The following is an 18,871-nucleotide window of genomic DNA, read 5'->3' on the forward strand; positions in this document are numbered from 1 at the left end:
TTCGCCCGCGTTTAAAAGAAAATAATATAACATACTAACATACATAAAACTGAAAATTCGTACCTTCTACTTTACTAAAGATCATCACTTGATCAAATAATGCATAGGTTACGATTCAATCCCTACTAATATCGATTAAAATAATCGATGTTTTGGGTCCAAAAGATCGTTTCTCCAATTAATCGATCTTAGATCGCCATCCCTCGTTCCCGTGGGATTTCCAGGATAAAAACTATCCTATGTCCATTCTCGGGTCTCAGACTATCTTTGTACAAAATTTCATTAAAATCGGTTCAGTGGTTTGGGCGTGAAGAAGAGACAACCAGACAGACAGACAGACAGACAGAGTTACTTTCGGATTTATAATATTAGTAAGGATACTTATTTTATGTCGTAGAAGTAGGTACCTACTACCTACTTAAGTAGCTTGTAACTATGATTTGTCTATCTGTAGGCCATTCCAAATATGACAGAAGTTCTTCATGAGATCGATCATAGATACGTTGCTTGGAACTAACTTGGCCGCTTTACATTAATGCACACACGAACACCTCTGCCTCACCAGGTTCAAACCAGGAAACAGTGGTTTTTATCGCTACTATTTGACTCACATGTGTAAAACTGGTACCTACCCCAGCCGTCGCATTATAAATAGCTGTACCACATTTATAAAGATTATTGCTTCTTCTACCCTGGTAGGATGAACAATTAACATCCTTCAAATAACACAATAACTCTAAATAATCTCTCTAAATGCATCTTTTATTATATCCGACAAAAGTGTGTTACAAAACAAAATTTATAGGAAACAGGAAGCGATTAGTTGAAACTATTAAAAGTGTGACGGTCACAGTCAATTCGGCTATGAGGCCAACCGGCTGGCCAACATTAGAGACAATGCGTTGCAAACGCCGTGTAAGGACACAAAACATGCGCTATTTAATAAAACGTCGGCCTCCAGTCAACTTGCGAATTCATATTAGATATAGGGTTGGCACATTTTTACAAACACACATGCAGTCCATGTGAAATGGCAACTCGGCACACATGGACATTTGTAACTAACTCTATATGGAACAAACGTTCTTCCTGAAGCAGGTTACATGTGCGTTGCCACTTCGAAATTGGTATAGTCCGCGCGGAACTGCTAGTCCGCTCCGAATATAGAAATGAGGCGCGTCGAGATAGCAAATTGTACGACTACGCCTGCTCGCAACAACTTCAGAGCGGACTAGCAGTTTGGCGCGAACTATACTATCGTAAATCAGCCGGCTAGGTACGAGTACATTTAAACCTTTCCAAAGACAAGGTTTTATGTTTGAAATATGTGTTACGATGATTCCCTGGTCAAATAATATCGGTTCTACCTTCATGATTATAAAGATAATATTTTTTGTGTAGTTTTGAGACAATAAATAACTTATGACGTATTATTTCATCCCTAACGCTATTGCTTTGCTAGATGATAAATTACATACACAATAGTATGTAGATATTCAGTTTAATAATACTAGGAACAAACGTCGTATTTCATCTTTATTGAAGTCATTAGTGCTTACTTTCTTAAAATAAATTTTATTAATTCATTAATATTTATTATTGCAATTAGCGGATAAACGAGCACATACGACCGGTCGGATTTCAGTCGGGTCATTGACCCAAGCGTACAATAAAGTCCTTAAATAAATTGAATGAAAGCGGTGTACGCGTATGAGCATGGAAGTTGCACCTGTTCGGATGTTATGGAGTTAAAGCGGGTTACGTAAAATGGTATGCTTTAAAGTTTTAAATAGTTAAGCAAGTCATGTATTAAAAAATGAAAACCCAACTGCGAAAATAAGTAGCATAATGCCGCACCGAAAAAAAATAAAATTATAGATACTATTCATATTGGGTGATAGAAGCTTTACGTAGGCATCATAGGAAGTTGGGGTAGGTACTTACAAAAATAAGCGAATAAAATTCGCTTATTTTTGATGACATGGGGACCGGATCGGGAACTGGATAGTGGTTATTTCAATTATATCTTTTTTTTTTTGCAATATTTAGTAGTAGTAGATAAATTCAATCTTTACGTAAGAGTAGGGAAAGGAAAGAGATTTACTTCCTTATCTTACTTTCGCTTAAACTGTGAATTAACATCAACATAGTAATATGCCATATCTATTAAGGATACTACAAGCATAAAAACATGTTCAATAAAATGTAAAGATCATGCTTACGTAATTAAAATATTGTTTTATATAATAGTCCAGGTGACAACCCTAACAGACACCGCCCTACTTCCTAATATGCAAAACTATAACACGTAAACAATGGCCGAACAATATCGAAGTGGGTTAAACGAGTTCGTCTTTTTATTTACATTTGCCTAAGGATCTCTTGACGGCTAGTTGTTGTTTTCCACGGCGAACATTTTAATATTTACAATGGTTATGGAAATGGTATGCGAAAGTAGGTTTTCAAACATGTTTTACACGTTTATGTTTTAATTTTTGTTTGGAGAGGACTGTATAAGTCGTTCTACACTGTCATATTCACTCGGTCGTTTTGTATGTAGTGTCATGCACAGTCATTGCAATATATGTAGACCAAATGTAATTAACAGAGAGATTCAAGAATAAACATACATCAGAATATATTTTTAAATTTAATTCAAGAGAAGACAAAATTTAAAGACAGCTTGCGTACATTGCAGTTTTCACAACAATATTTCTCTTTTGTCGACCGATGTCCAGTCCTGATCATCTTGGCCCTAAGAAGTAGCACCGCATTAGTAATCGGTTTCATGGAGCGACAAAAACCGTTTATCGTCGGGTGTAATACACTCGAACAATAAAATTGAACAGTACACATTAAACAAGCCCAAATTGCACGATCACCAATATTATGACAGGCAATAACTAAAACAGATCCCAGTACGAACGTAATATCAATCGTAAAAGAGCACTTAATTTGCATAAACCGTTTCAAACAGTCGGAGGCACACCTTTCACCTCATAAAGCGCCTATTACCCGTCTTACATAAGAGATTCAGTAGTCGGTTCGCAATAGGCAATAGGCCACAAACCACCCGTTCAACGACTAATCTCATTAATAAAACACAAGTCAACACTATGTGCGTCGGTTTTGCAAATGTCACTACGATTTAATTAAGTGTCCTTTCATGACTGTCACACCTCCGTACCGACTAATAGACACACACGACACGACATGCACACGACACGGTGTCGTATCGAGGTACTTTGCGTCTTTGTGTAACGTTATGATGTCGCGTCGGGATTATCCACGACGTTCGTCGTAAAAATCACGACGTCGTGAAAATTGGTGACCTAAACTAGAATTATTTTTTCCAAGGTTTTTCATTACTCACGAATATACTTAGTCCATCTTTTTCCTTCGATCATGAAAAATGGAAATCACTTCAGAAAAAATAAACCAGGATGACATCACCAACTTTACGTCGTGATGTTTACGATGCAAGTCGTAGAATTCGACGTTCGACGACGTCAGATCACAATATTACACATCGTATCGTAGGAGCGTGCCACGATGCGACGTATCGTTTAGGTGTGTTAGCCGTCACTTCGATTAAATTAAACGTCCTTTCACGAGCGTCACACCTCCGTAAGCCAGGTAGAGATTGAACCGTTTGCATTAATTTGTTTGGCGTATTGCGCAATCGGGATTATAGTATGTGAATTTACATAAGTATTCGCAGTTCAATAGATATCGGTTATGACGAGTGTCGTGGGGATTACTAGAAATGGTATCGACCGCATAATACTTTATAACAGGTTGGTTTCCTTAAACTTTACTCGTATTTACTTATGAAATGTTACGGTTACGAAATAAAGACCGACGATAATGTTAAGTATGTTACCCTAAATTAAGAACACAAATGAGCTTGAATGGTCATACACCAGTATACACTTAACTTTGCTGAACCAAACGAATTAATCATAGAGCTAGATTAGGTCTCACTGTAGATTAATGATAGTGATCACTTTTTAATATATAGAGTCGATACATTGACAGCAAAGCAATTTCAGTTAACACGAGTTGCGCAAAGCAAATATTTGAATCGGCCTTGTAATTACTGGATATTTGCCCGAGATAAACGGTACACTGTATGCACATTCTGTATACACGATTTAATTAATTTTAGCTCACGTGTGTACAAAACCTTCGGAATTTATTGGTACTGTTGGGACATCGGTTTGTATCAATACAGGGTATTGATACAAACATATATGTGAGTATTGCAAATTAAAACGACTGTTATGATTTCCAGGCTTAAAGTAAAAAAACTACAACATAATTATTATCAATATCTTTTAGGAAAACTCTGCAGCTAACGGCCCTGCTATGCTGTATACCTAAGATACATTTGTAAACAACTGTGATAGTAATAAACGAGTTAGATACAAGACGCTCACCAGTTAATACCTAAAACATAATTAAAATGTGAATTCTACTAACTGACTCTTAATCACCTAGATCAGTGGTCGGTAACTAAAACTTGAATGTTGCGTTTTGCAAATCTTAAAACGAAAAGTGTAACCGAGCACCGTCTTCGATAAACTTGAGCTATGGAGAAGTGTGTCTAAAAATGCACGACTTGCTTTCACAATAACTTATTGCACTATAACACGGCGTGTGGTCTATATGTGGTCATAAAACACACAAAGGTCGTTGATGATGTGTTCGTACTGTTTGGGAATTACGAAACGCTATCAAGGAACATGCATGCAAAATAAATTACTCGTAACTTTGTGCGATATTAATATTCATAGGCGTCACATAACTGATTTTCTATGTAATTTAAAGATATAAAATGTTTCTATTTAATACGTGGCATTTATTTATTAATTATATAGTAAGCAAAAAATATATTAAATAAACTTTGTACCAATACTGTTTATATAGCGTTGCGTAAAATACTATTAACTAGGTACCTATATATAAATTGTGATCTAGGGTTAGTATAATAAAATTGTTATAAAGGAGAATCTAAGTGTCCTTGTATGGCCTATAAAAATAATAAATAAAACAAATATTAATTGCGAAAATACATTAATCATTCGCAGACTATCCAGTAATGGTAATTTACTACCCCTTTGTATTGACCTATTAATCAATCATGTTATAACAATAGGAACTTGTCAATAAACAAAAAGTATATTTGCGTAACACGTATGTTTTTTATAGATTTGATCTTATATTACAATAAGATATTATTAAATTAGCAAGTGTCCATTTATATAGAATTTATTCTGGTTTTTTTATTCTTTATTTCCTTAATATCAATTAACTCAGTATTTATAAAGGGATGTGTTGAACATCTTTTTCGAAAGATTGACAATCTTTTTCAAAGGTCCTACATACATACATTTGGCTCGCCTTTCTGGCCGAGACAATTATAAACCAATAAGACTTCGTATTTCCACTCTGGATGGACAGTCAGAGCTCACACAACCCTACTATACGAGGCTATTAGTACTAAGTTTGTAGCGTGTCGTCAAACATTTAAACACATCCGGAGGCGTACGTAGTAACGTCGCAATGTAACTATGCGTTCATTGAAAATGCATTAAATAGGAAATATGCCATTTGCTGTAATGACCACACTCGACCTATTCTACTATTTCTACTTAACTTTCAGTAAGTAAGTAACGGTGAGTAAATGTAACTTTTTTATTTATTTACCGTTTGTACTAATAAATCGCTAGAAACGTTAAAAACTTTAAATATGCAAATTGATTCATTATTAAAATAAATTATTTGCATTACAGACTAAATACACACAAAAAAAATGTATGATAGAAAGTTTTGTATACGAGTATCATTAGTGGTTAGTCTGTCTAATTGTATGAAATAAAATGATCTTTTCAATTAAAACCTTACAAAACAAAGTAGGATCAAGCCTTCAATTTGTCGTTAAAATGAGCCTGCGTTTTACTTATTAATTACAAAAGTCATTATATAATAGAATGCGTATTAAATCCATTACTTCACACAACGTAACATCGGAAGAACCGGGTGTAGAGAGAGAAGTTTAAATAAATCATGCGTGATATGATATTAAACATAAACGCGAGCTGTGAACGAATTCATTTCAATTTGCATATAAAATTAACATAGGCACGTTCACAAATAGCTATAGCGCTTTCTCACGAACCATTTAAATTTGTTCAATTGCTTAATTATATCTTAAAAAGACCCAGTGATCGTAATGTTAAAACTTAAAGTGTACGATTGCCCTTCAGATGTTTATGGCTATTGAAGTTAATTGAAACGTTTAAAATTATCAAATTATGATCACTTCTCTGATTGGATTACCTTGGATAATTTAACGTAATTTTAGATAGTTTTTTTTGTTAAATTATGAATGCGCATGCGCATATTGAAATGTAGCCAATTGTTATGCGTACGTACGTGTATATTAATTGTAATTTGTACACGTACGTGTATTTAAAAAGCATAGTAATTTCATAAAAAAATGTAAATTATGGCGTAATATGGTTCTAACTTTGCTTTCAAATGCTTATTTCATCGACTACAGTTAATTCGTAATGGAAGCAGATAGAAGTCATATTAATGATTGATCACAGATGCGTCGCTGCCTTTGCATAACTTGAAACACTTCATAATAAATGTCTAAAAGAACGTGATATTCGAGTTATTTTCTATAACGCTCGAAACAGTCTCATGTACGAAACGCGCTACTGAATCGCTATATCTAAAAGTTGTATCTAACCAGATATTGAATCAAGAAAAAAGTTAACTTCACTTACATTAACAAGTCTTTGCAGCGTCGCCACATAAGAGTTCTCGCTGTGTATGATGGCAGCGACCACGTGCCTCCGTCGGAGTTGCACCGGAGCCAGCGAGTCCGGCGGCGCGCCCAGGGATGGGGGAGGCACGCGCCCGCCGCGGACCTCGCCGCCGCAGGAGAACATGTCCTCCTCCAACTGTAATAGAGAAACACACGTTTTGAATCTCTGCCTACTTTTGTATAAGTGACTTAGGTGCAATAATGAAAGTGACATTGTAATGCGATTACACCGTCACCAGGAAAATGCTGGCTTAAATTAGCTCGTATTATGGTTTTATTTGTATCAGGATTTCGCACGGTTTATTTGTGTCAATTTTAATCATATATAAATCTGCAAGTATTAAATGTCATATTAGTAAGTTTACTAATATAGTATCGGTAAGTAAATGCTTAAATAAGTACCCACGAACTTCGCAATGGAGGAAAGGAGGAACCACGACCATAAAACATATTACCGCAATGTTTCATGAGCTTTTGAATGCAAATTTTAAATTCTTACGAACATAAAATTCTTGACAGTGAACGAACACTTTATAGCCGGCAAAGGGGCATTTTGCTGATTTTTTAATACCTTAGGGCATCGCAATACGCACACGGAGCGCTTTAGGGGAAAGTTTGATAAAAAGGAACACATGAATCGTCGATATACAAAAATGGAAAAATTAAATGGAATCTAATAAAGAATTAATGTTATAATTCACGTATAAGGATGTTTTTAGGAAACCACACTTTCTAATAATACGACTTATCGTTTAAAGTTAGAATATGAGAACATATTTCCATTTGCCTTTTAAAACGTCTATGCATGTCATGTACTGTTTTCCAACCATTGTTTGGTCGTCATTGAAGCTACATAACCTAAATAAGATACCTACAGTACGGAAGTTAGACCGTGAAATTGTAGAACATCACCAGAAAGTAGCACAATCCTAAAGAAATGCTGACACAGCTCGACATTTAAAAAAGTAACTAGAACATTTTATTTCATAAAACGACATGTGATTGTGTTACACTTGTGAAATTATTTCATATAGTTTTGTTTTTTTAGAACCGAGAAGCATTTTTGCACGTCGGAGCACAATTATACGAAACTCGTTGGAAGGTCACGTTTACTAATGAGGGATTTTTAAATTGCGTTGCCTCAGAAACATGAATGATGCTCCCACTGTTGGTATGTGTCTTAAATAAGATAGTGCGAAATAGATTAAAAATGGCTTCTCCGATGGAAGCTCTATATTTAAATTAAATTATTATTAAACTAAGGACAAAAAGCAGTGAGTCAGTATCGTAGGCGGTTGATTCTATAATCCATTGTATGATATTAAATTATGTACCATCTGCTTCAGATAGACAAAAAATAGAACTAGTTTAAATGCAAATGAAATCAAATTAATAAACAGAGTTTATATTTATTTACATTGTATTCCTATTTCGGTTACATAAACAACGTATTTTCACTAAAACTTCATCTACCTCATCATCCGTTTACGTAACTATCGAATTGAAATCTCAATCTTTTTGAAAAGAAAAAAATTGCGATAAAATTTCAGATAAAAAATTGCAAGGCGTTGAAAAAAGAGTTAAAAAGGCGTCTAGAGGTTTTAGTCGTTTTTGTTTCCTAATACCAGTCTAGTATCAGGTTCTATAAAGGAGGAACCGATGCGAGACGAAGTGGCTACATTAGACGCTTTCCTTACTGGCAAGCGAGAGGAGATATAAATAAAAATTTAATTATAATGAAATTATGCATATAAATAAATGAAATTTATGTTTATACCTATTATTTAAAAATAATTCCTATTTTTTAAAGTTTGTTTATTGCTTATTTTCTCTAACATATAACGATTTTCACATTTTCAGTAAAGAGTAATATTTAATATCTCAAATATCTTCCGTATATCTTACATCTTCCGTGATTCTCGTAGACGAAATTTAAGTTTTAGCTAAATAAGAATTTCTGTAGAATCCAATTTAAATATGGATTAAATTTAAATTTTATGCATAAAGAATGTTTACACAAATGAATTCTCTAATCATGCTAATAATTCGCTAGGTAAATAGTTATTTTGATCGTTGGCGATGCAACAGATGAATCGAAAACGACAGCTTATCTTGTATCGCGTGAAATCGGAAGCGCATTTTGAGGCGCCTAGCGACCTTAACTCTCCAGTTAAGCAACAAGTGGATTCGGTACTGACCGAGTAAAAACTGCTGGGATTTGCTGTAGGTCAGTTAGTTGAAGCGTATTGAAGCGAGACCGAAGTAGAAAACGACTACGTATGGGCGACAGTGATCACGTGATGGCGAGTGGTCACTACCGCCCATGGGCACCCGTAATCAACCCCGAATAGGGTTAGAGTGATCATCCAACAGAGATTTGTGAGGTAGCTATTATCTCGGCCATGTGTTTTGAATCTACCAGTAGGATCGCGTCATTTTCATTGCTTAGTTTAGCTTAGCTCTGATAGCTAAACTATATTTTTTATATGAAAAGTACATATATTGTAGCATTTTTCATTAAACCTCCTAGTCTCTTAGCTTCGATCTTAGTAGATCTTAGTTTGATATAACGCGTTAAAGATACCGTTTTTATAACGTAATGTAAAATATTAAATATTTACCGTAATATAAATAGTCAATGAATATTTTAGCTTGAATTAAATTGTAAAAAATGTATTTAATAATGACTGTCCGTATCTTTGTAAAACTACCAATGCTATATTATTTTATATAATGTTTATTACATTTTAATGATATTTAAATTTATACATACTTACATGCATAATGGGAGGTCTTACAAAACTCACAAACACTGACAATTGTAGGTACTCGAGTGAAGTAACGCTGAGCTTTACTGTACAATGTACATAAATGTAAATTGTATTTTAGATATCTTTAACAGGAAAACAAACAGCCTACCTGACCTAACCTAGCGAAACAGGTCCCTGTCAACAGTTGTTCGTAACGGGTACAATTATACGTTCCTTGGCGCAGTTTAACATTACACGTAATCTGAGAAAGATCATTTATAAACTAGATATACCAAAGGTAATATTAAACGAATTAAAATGCGAACATAGAATGCTAATACAATGATTGCTCCCACATAATTAATATCAACCACTTTAACATTAATTTGCCTAAGCAGTAGCAGCGAGATAATGAACAGGTTATAGTTGAGTACGTACTTGCTAAGCGGAATAATTACATTTTAAAATAATTACGTATAAAACCGGTACTGTGGAGAAAAAGTCGGTATTCTATGTTTTGCGCATCAATATGTACAAATATTTCACGGGCGATACACACGTAACAGCATTCGCACCGCTGGTGCTATTTATGTTTATTCATTAACAAGCTCTACATGTAGGCACTAGCACCAACTATATTAAAATGTGGATGTTATGAGATTACAATACGTGATACAAATAAACGAGAAGTAGTAGAAGTAGTATTTGCTGTAGATATGTATGTATGACGTTGTTATTTCGCGAAGGCGGGAAATGTGCGTGCAGTTTCGTATATACAACTCAACACATTCACTGACAGCATCCAGATGATGTGATTTCACTAGCGCATTTGCGATCCGCATAGAAACTCGAGCGTGTATGATAAAATTTCACTGGCGTGAGTTGAATCGCGCGTCCGTCTAACGCATAATATACATACACTCACATCGCCGGCCGATCACGTCATCTGATCGATACCTTTGCGGGGCGCTGACGACAGGAAACCGGACCATCTGGACACCGTCACCATTACTAATGTACGCACGTAAACGTCAAAAGTGGCGTCCGCTGGGGTCACGTGACTTACGCCAAACGTCGCCATCGAATACTGATCTCTGTCAGCCAAGAGTTTTACACAGAACATGTTTTATTATGTTACTTATACATTTATCACAACAGAAATACGCCAACTTAACAAATTCTACACAAAATCTTTTGACATTTACGAACAACACGTTACACGCGGTGTATCACTAGAAATATACTGATGTAAAAAATTACAATCGTAAACATCATTCCACTATGGTAGCGCACTGGACAGCGATCGCACATCATTATATCACATGTTTAAATAGACTATTTATTTAGTAAACTCGTGTGTACGAGGTAGAGTTAGCGGCGAGTCGAGTCGTAACTGACGTCTCTTGTTGAATGGTCAAACACTCGAACGATCGTGATTCATCTTCAATGTGTATGTGATTCATACATACTATATATTTAATTGTACAGTTCCTTAAGCAACATGTGGAATTATAGACGGCGAGCGGGCCAATGAATGACGTCTCTTAATTCCAGAAATTGTCATCGTTAGAATAGAAGTCAATGACCAACGGGCATGGGAGACAACGCCTTCGTTCTTCAACACCAATTGTATATATTTTGTAGGTACTTAAATATATATTACTATGTCACCTTTTCTTATTTATAATTGTATCCATATGAACACTGAATTTCTGTATTGAACATAGAACTACGAAATGTGTTATTTATTTATTAGATATTTAATAACATAATTTTGGTAACTCCACAAAAGTATTATAATATAACCATATTAGTACAATAATAATTGTTAATTGTCTCCATATGTAAAGTAATTAATTATCCGTTTAAAAATGATAAAAAGCTGTATTAAAACTCTTTTATGCACCCTAATTCGTAATAAGTATTTGGTTTCACCCATCAGTACTATAATTTCATGCTTCACTTGTTATTTTTCCTATAACTCAAGGTAAAAAATATTGTGAATAACGGTGACTTCATTTACACCTTTATGTTATTATTCTTGTTACATCATTATAAGAATTCCCCTTAGGGCCTAGAAATTACCCACTTAATTGTTTGCCTGGTAATGGACAAATCTAGTTAAAATGGAGATACAATAAATTTAAATTCTAATTAAAATGTGGAAGAATCCTTTGATAATGGACGCACTTTGAATGGTGTATGGGAGACATACATATCCGAGGCGTCCAAATTAAATCCTTAGGAGTAGCAACGCACATGTAGTTGATTTTGGGAACTTTAATCCTATCTGGGATTGATTACAGATATCCACGGATGACAGCAGGAACATACCATTAGGTATGCACTTGCTACTTTCTTATTAAAACAAAACTTTCGTTTAATTGATTCATTAGACTTTTGTATGCCTTACCTTTAAATTAAACTATTTACGAATTTTTCGTGCATTTTGGAAACAGGCAAACTTATATTTATTTGTCAATTCAAACCAAACGAATGGTATATCTACATACATACATATTTAAAGTAGGAAGGTAAAAAAGTGAGGTGAATACCCAAATGAACCGACGGCTCCATATATAATTTTTGCGAAGGCGTTGTCGCCAGACTTCGATCAATAAGAAGCCTTCAGAATAATGATTAATCTGAGATTTTTTTAACGTAAGCTCGTGCGTTGTGTATCCGGCATGTTTCGGAAACAATCGTTCAAATGGGCTTACGTATTCAAGCTTCACAAATCAAGTTATACGGTACCGGATTATTTATGTAATACAGGTACAGCACGTCGATTGTTTGAAATGCCGGTATTTATTACTTTATTTTTAATTAAGGTGGAAGTAACAATTCGTCTGATGGTAAGCGGTCACTACTGCCCATGGACACCTGTGACCAACTTCGTATTGCAAACGTTAATCTGCGGAGGAAGATAAGAGTAGGAATACCTCCCTTTATTCTCGATGAAAGCCTATTTTACTACTGGACATGTGTAATTTTATGAAGCAGTAATAGCAAACGGTGTAGCATGCAGCATTCAATGTAGTTGATGCACAGTGGCCAGTACCTTCCACTTATATCTATAATCAACCACCGAAAGCATTGAGGCCCTCAGAGTTAACAACGCATCCGACCCTAAAGCCGTACTAAATACCTACGATTGACTCTTAATAACGTTACCTAAGACCCTGAACATATTTCACAATCCTTACATTTCTAATTACCTCAGGTAGCTTCGGCATCTTGTCCGTCTCGTGCGCGTGCATGTCGTACTGGTGCGTGGAGCCGCGGCGCACGCTGAACCACCGCGCGAGCCGCCCGCCGCCCTCGTCGTCGGGCGGCGGCGCCGGCGGCGAGGGCGCGTTGCCGCCGCTCCGCCACCGCTCGCATAGCTCGCGCGCACGGCTTAGCGTGTTACGCAACTGGCCACTGCTCCTGGAACAAGGTTGAGCTATAAATTACTAGGTAGAGTACAACGTACAGGATATAAACACACTAAAGCCCGCCGCATTTACACTTTGTTTCTTACTTCTGAGCGGGGACAGTATTATTTTCTATGTTGGATTGATTGAACGCGATTGCTTTCCTAGAAGTATTTATGTAATTTCATAATACAACAGCTTTTGGACCATTGTCAGAAAGAAAAAAAAAACAATCAAAACGCAATCAAACCGCAAAGAGATACGCGAACTGTAACAAAATTTTAGTTAATATCAAACGATTCGAGGCATTGGTTGCAAAGGAAAACTTACTCGTAAGAGTTGTCTAGACTGCGTGAATATTTTAACCCAATAAAACGTTAAATAAGTTAAATAATAACAAAAAATATTTTAGTATTATTGTATTATGGTAGTATTGCATTGCAAAATATATTTTTCTAGATCATTAACAATCATACAAGAAATAGTAAATAAATGTAGTCCATTATCGAATGACTCAATTAAAACCCACTTAATAACTTTCTTTTTTATTAAACCTCCAAGCGATTGTTTCTGTTGGCCGTGATTACGGAAAACCGAGCGGAAAATCGATTATGTACGATATTTGACCGTGCCCGAATACCTAACAGTGAAAGCCACGTAATAGCGCCTGTTCAAATTGGTAATAGGTTATTCAATTACTTGATACCCGATACAGTTACGCTATTGAGTTAATTATTAACATTGGATATGTGTACGTCTCTTGAAATGTGGACATGCATAGTATTTAATATGCATGTTTTAAATATGATCCAATTTAGATCTTGTTTATATACAGCACGACTGTGTTCACAGTAGATAAAATACGTCAATACATATTTTATAGGGAACCCTTTTTGTCTGACATGGCACGCGTCTGATACGCTCTATGTATTTAGACGTCAAATCATTACAACTATATTTTTTATATAAATAAAATATGAACATGAGAGTTTAGTGTGTAAGTTGACATTTAAAAGGCGAAGTATTACGCGAACTATAATTTTAAGATATTTTTGTGGACTCTTGATTGAATATTTTTTATCGTCTATATTGGAAATTGGAATATACAATTGAGCGAGACTTGGATTAGAGCTATATATTTTTAAGACAGAAGAGCTATGTCTAAAGTTTTGTGCTTTCATTCTTTTCTATAGAATGACGTTTATTTTCTGTAGACATCCTATTAACCAATTAGAACTTTAAAGACACTAAGTGAAGATCAATCAATACGCCGCTGAAAAGCAACAACCGAGAAAAAAGTAAAATGGCAACGACCATTAGACGGATCAAACAAATTGATGTGAGACACCGTTATTAATAGATCACATTAATTGCTATACGATTGGCAGGATGCTGGCAATTAGTACCGCGGAAGCTCTTCAATTGAGAGGAGAAAATACGATCACAAATACTCGGTTCCATGAAACAGTGAAACGTGTTACACACGGACCGCTGTCGGTAAGTTATTCAACTTTCTGACTATTAAATATCTATTAGGTTTGGAGACTGATGACATCCGCATATAGGTATTAAGTTAACATTACACGTGAAAAGTTCTTGTTAGAGAGTAATATACAAGGTGGGATTTCTATCTACAGATATCTACAGATACAAATCTAATTAAATGCAATATATATATAGTAGCTTCTGCGTTAGGTTGGTGTCTTTTAATGCATAATATACATTTGATTCAACAGTCGTTATAGTAATTATACAAACCTAATAATTGACATCTAAATTCATTACTATTTGCCTGGCTAGAGATCGAATTCGGAAACCTGTGCATGGTAAATATGATTCGTTATGTTTATAGATGGCACAACAAACTACAATATCGTATACGTATTCGTCTATGCTCATATTCGAAGACAGAGGACTAAAATACACTTGTCTTAACTCTCAGATAAAGACAATTAAGTTGGAAGATAAATGCTAGTCATTCGCTTAGTTATGTGTCCATAAACTTCCCATGAACATTTTATTATAGGTGATTGCATAATGACATCAACAAACAATCCTGTAGGCCTTCACATACTGAATAATGAGTTGTCACGTTCCGGTTATAGCGATTGCAAACAATCAGATCAAACAGACACACTGTTAAACGATCCTGTCGTCAGCATCAATCGAACATGACGACCGCAAATAGCCGACGGACATATGACAAATGGATCGCAGTTATTAAAACGACAATAGAACAATTAGCGTGACAAAATACTAAACAAAGAAACCGTCGAAGGTTGCGACAACTATTAAATTAAATAGATTGTTTGTTTGAGTACCGACTGCAAATACATTACATCAGTGGCAGTCAATCTTAGAGCCTAGGATACTTAGATATCCTATTTAAACTACTTAATTTTGTATGTTCAATTCGAGTATTTCTATTGTCTATTCAATTTGTTTTTGTTGCATACTATGTCTGTATTAATGTAGTTTCTAAATTTTGTAACCAATTAAGATTTGCGTAGATAAATCAAGAATATTTTAATTTGTCAATTAAAACACGGAATTACACTTCCGCGTTCTAATTACTGCACGGAAACCCAATAAATCGGCAATGTAAGTTTTCACCGGACAAAAACCTAATAACGTGCCGACAGCTAATCTTAAGTGAGAGTGCCTTAAAAGAATAAAAAGTTTATGTTTATTAATGGGAATTTACATGTTACAATTAAAGTTTTACACGCTATCAAAATGTTACATACGCAGTACCTTTTATTTCGTAAATACTGAATGTAGCTTCTCAAATATCCAAAACTATTATCATTCATAGATTTGTTCTGAAATAAATTCAAATTAAGATCTATATCGAATACAAAAATGTTGAGTACCGCTGTATCAGACCACATGTCATTTATTAGACCGATCAATGATAATAAAATTGTACAGATCAATAATGAGGTAATGTGTTATTTTGTTATGTGGTAATACCGCTACAGATATCGTGTTTATTCCAACGGGTTTTACTCGTTATAATATATATTTTCCCTAAAAAAATGTCATTATGTGTATTATAACAAAAGTTGCTGACCGCTTAGTATATTGAGTGTGGTGGTTTACCCTCAATCCTTTACACCGAAGTTACGGGAATTTTCAATGCATGTTATTTTCCGAAGAAAATTTTACGATATGAGTTGACACGTAAACCCTGTTCTTTATGGCATCTAAAGTATACAATTTGATGGTAGTTTCATCGAATATTTTTGTCAAAGTTTCCTTTGAAGCTTCGTTCATGGACGTATAAAGTAGACCACTGGGTTATACCTGTCCAAGGATGGTGCCCGTTTAGGAATTCAACTACATATATTAACAAATTCTCTTACTATTTTCATTACTTATATTACATGTGTAATTATATTTAATATTAGAGGGCAAATAGTATTTATTTATTTTTTATGTAGGCTTCAAAAATTACATTTCTCTCAAGAGGCATAGTCGAAGTTCCCATAAAAAACATTATGAAATATTTAGTACCGTTATCAACTAAGTACTGGTAGTTTATTGCAACATATTGAACTTTACTGACACTTCGATTAAAGATTAAGTCCATGAACGAATGTCACCTCTCGTGTATTTCTTGAAGCTTTACTGCGTATATTTCTCTATGAGCGTTAGGATTGACAAATCACATGGCGTCATCGGTAAGCATTCACATACTTGCAACAAAATGACATCAAACTATATATTACTAGTTTTTGCCCGCGGCTTCGCCCGCGTTTAAAAGAAAATAACATGACATACTAACATACATAAAACTGAAAATTCGTACTTTCATTGGAATGGCAGTGGCGCAATCTGGCGAAAATTGGTTGTACCAACTCTGAAACCTTCGTGGGCTCATTGACATGAACTTTGCTAAGGATCATCACTTGATCAAATGCATAGTTTACGATTCAATTCTTACTAATATCGATTAAAATAATCGATTTTTATGGTCCAAAAGATCGATGCTCCAATTAATCGATCTTAGATCGCCATCCTTACTTCCCGTGGGATTTCCGGGATAAAAACTATCCTATGTCCTTTCTCGGGTCTCAGACTAACTTTGTACAAACTTTCATTAATATCGGTTCAGTGGTTTAGGCGTGAAGAAGAGACAATCAGACAGACTGACAGACAGACAGAGTTACTTTCGGATTTATAATATTAGTCAGGAGTAAGGATTATACGCTCGATATTAATAATCGACCTATCCAATGTTTTGCCTACTATAGATCGACATTTGAAAATTTCTTCATACAACTATTGAGAAATTTCAATTTTTCATATATTGATAATTAATAAAGACCGATATTCCTGAGAAATTTCGAAGTTATTCTTTTTTTATTTATTTATTTACTTTAAGTAGTTAAATAGTTAAGTAATTGAGTTAATTATTATGACAAAAATGTTACTAGAAGTTTCTATAGGTATATTAAATGATAACCGACTTAATTCCTTGGTTGCGTTGCGAGATTTTTGCTTCCGTACATTTGATCTTTTTGATAAAATCTCATTTTGTACATTATGTATATTTCGTTATAGACATAGACATAGGTAGACATATATGTCAATTTATTGAATATATTTTCGTATATATCTTCTGTGCTTTAAGATTGACAAATCACATGGCGTCATCGCTAAGCATTCACATACTTGCTACAAGATGACATCAAACTACGAAGTAATCCTTCATGTTTACTGTTAAGTACACGCATTCACATTCGCTCGCGATATTTACTCAATTTACCAACATGTCAATTGCTTCTAAACATTGCTCAATTTCTTATGTTCGAATGATAATTTGAACTAATTGAGTTTTAATATTTTACTTTGATGATTGAATATTTTACTTTGACTTTAAAGTTGATTTAAGTCTGTGACTCTATCTCAAACAACGTATTGTTTTTGTCCAAGTGAGATCTTAGTTAAGAAGTTATTTAGTAAATATACAAAAACTTACAGTAAAAACCTTTGAATATAATATAGTGGTGTTAATAATTTACCAAATACTTTATGCAAAGACAATTTTAATGATTCATATTAGCTAAAAATCAGGATGTTAATTTAATTCTACTTTTACTTTCAGGCGTATGAAATATTATTCTACTGAAGTAGCATTTATCAACCCGGCCCTACCCAACCCACGATAATCCAGGTGATGTCGAAAACGCCCTAATTAGATATTCTATCGAAATAATCGAAGAGCCTTGGGCAGCATACTATTGGAGAACAAGTATTTGTGGTGCAATTTCACGAAATCCTTGAGAGTACATTTACAATTAAGCGCGAATTGCTTGCGCCCACGCCGCATCGGCTTGTCATATGACTGCGGTGTAAAATTGTAAACGATACAATTTAATGCTCAGATAATAATTTAGTAAAATAGCGCCAGAGACATTTCGGAATAACATTATGTGGGTTTCAGAAGATATGCCGGCCTTTTCGGAATGCTGTTAGTTGTTATGGAATTTAATAGGCAATATAAAATTAAATATTGGACTGAGTTATATGTAATTGTAGTCGATCTTTTACTGTAAGTCAGTCTTATTAAATGACATGTTTTATTGTTTGTATGCATTTAAGGGCACAGAAAGCCAGTTTTTTCTACTTCTATAACATTATAAAAACTTAACAATTATAGTATATTTCCATATAACGAGAAAGAAAAAATACGTTATGTTAATTTATATAGATTACACTTGGTAATAATTAAAGTAATTATCGGATTGCTGTAATTAAATGAGTTATTTTGCATACATAAAAATATAATAATATTTTTAAATAAATAATTAAGGAAGATCAGAACAAATAAACTGTACAGATACTCTTGTCATGCCCTAGTG

The 18,871-nt window shown here is 34.5% G+C and overlaps 1 protein-coding gene across 11 annotated transcripts in view; it reads right to left on the reverse strand.

Annotated features, from left to right (window-relative positions):
- The window catches only part of LOC140757418 (rho guanine nucleotide exchange factor 10-like protein), a 51,002-nt gene that overhangs the window by 10,199 nt on the left and 21,932 nt on the right, over positions 1 to 18,871 (reverse strand). For 3 of the 11 annotated variants that reach the window (XM_073093114.1, XM_073093107.1, XM_073093108.1), the window contains 2 exons: positions 12,795 to 13,017; positions 6,798 to 6,974 (listed from right to left, as the gene is read on the reverse strand). In XM_073093114.1, coding sequence (XP_072949215.1) covers positions 6,798 to 6,974; positions 12,795 to 13,017 — 400 coding nt within the window. Of the gene's footprint in view, positions 1 to 6,797; positions 6,975 to 10,848; positions 10,960 to 12,794; positions 13,018 to 18,871 lie in introns of those variants that run through there. The other 8 variants (XM_073093117.1, XM_073093112.1, XM_073093113.1 and 5 more) reach the window with 4 other exon arrangements.

This window comes from Epargyreus clarus, unplaced genomic scaffold (genome assembly GCF_041222505.1).
Source record: "Epargyreus clarus isolate Ecla_fem2 unplaced genomic scaffold, WU_Ecla_fem_2.2 ptg000004l, whole genome shotgun sequence".
Taxonomy (NCBI): Eukaryota; Metazoa; Arthropoda; class Insecta; order Lepidoptera; family Hesperiidae; genus Epargyreus; species Epargyreus clarus.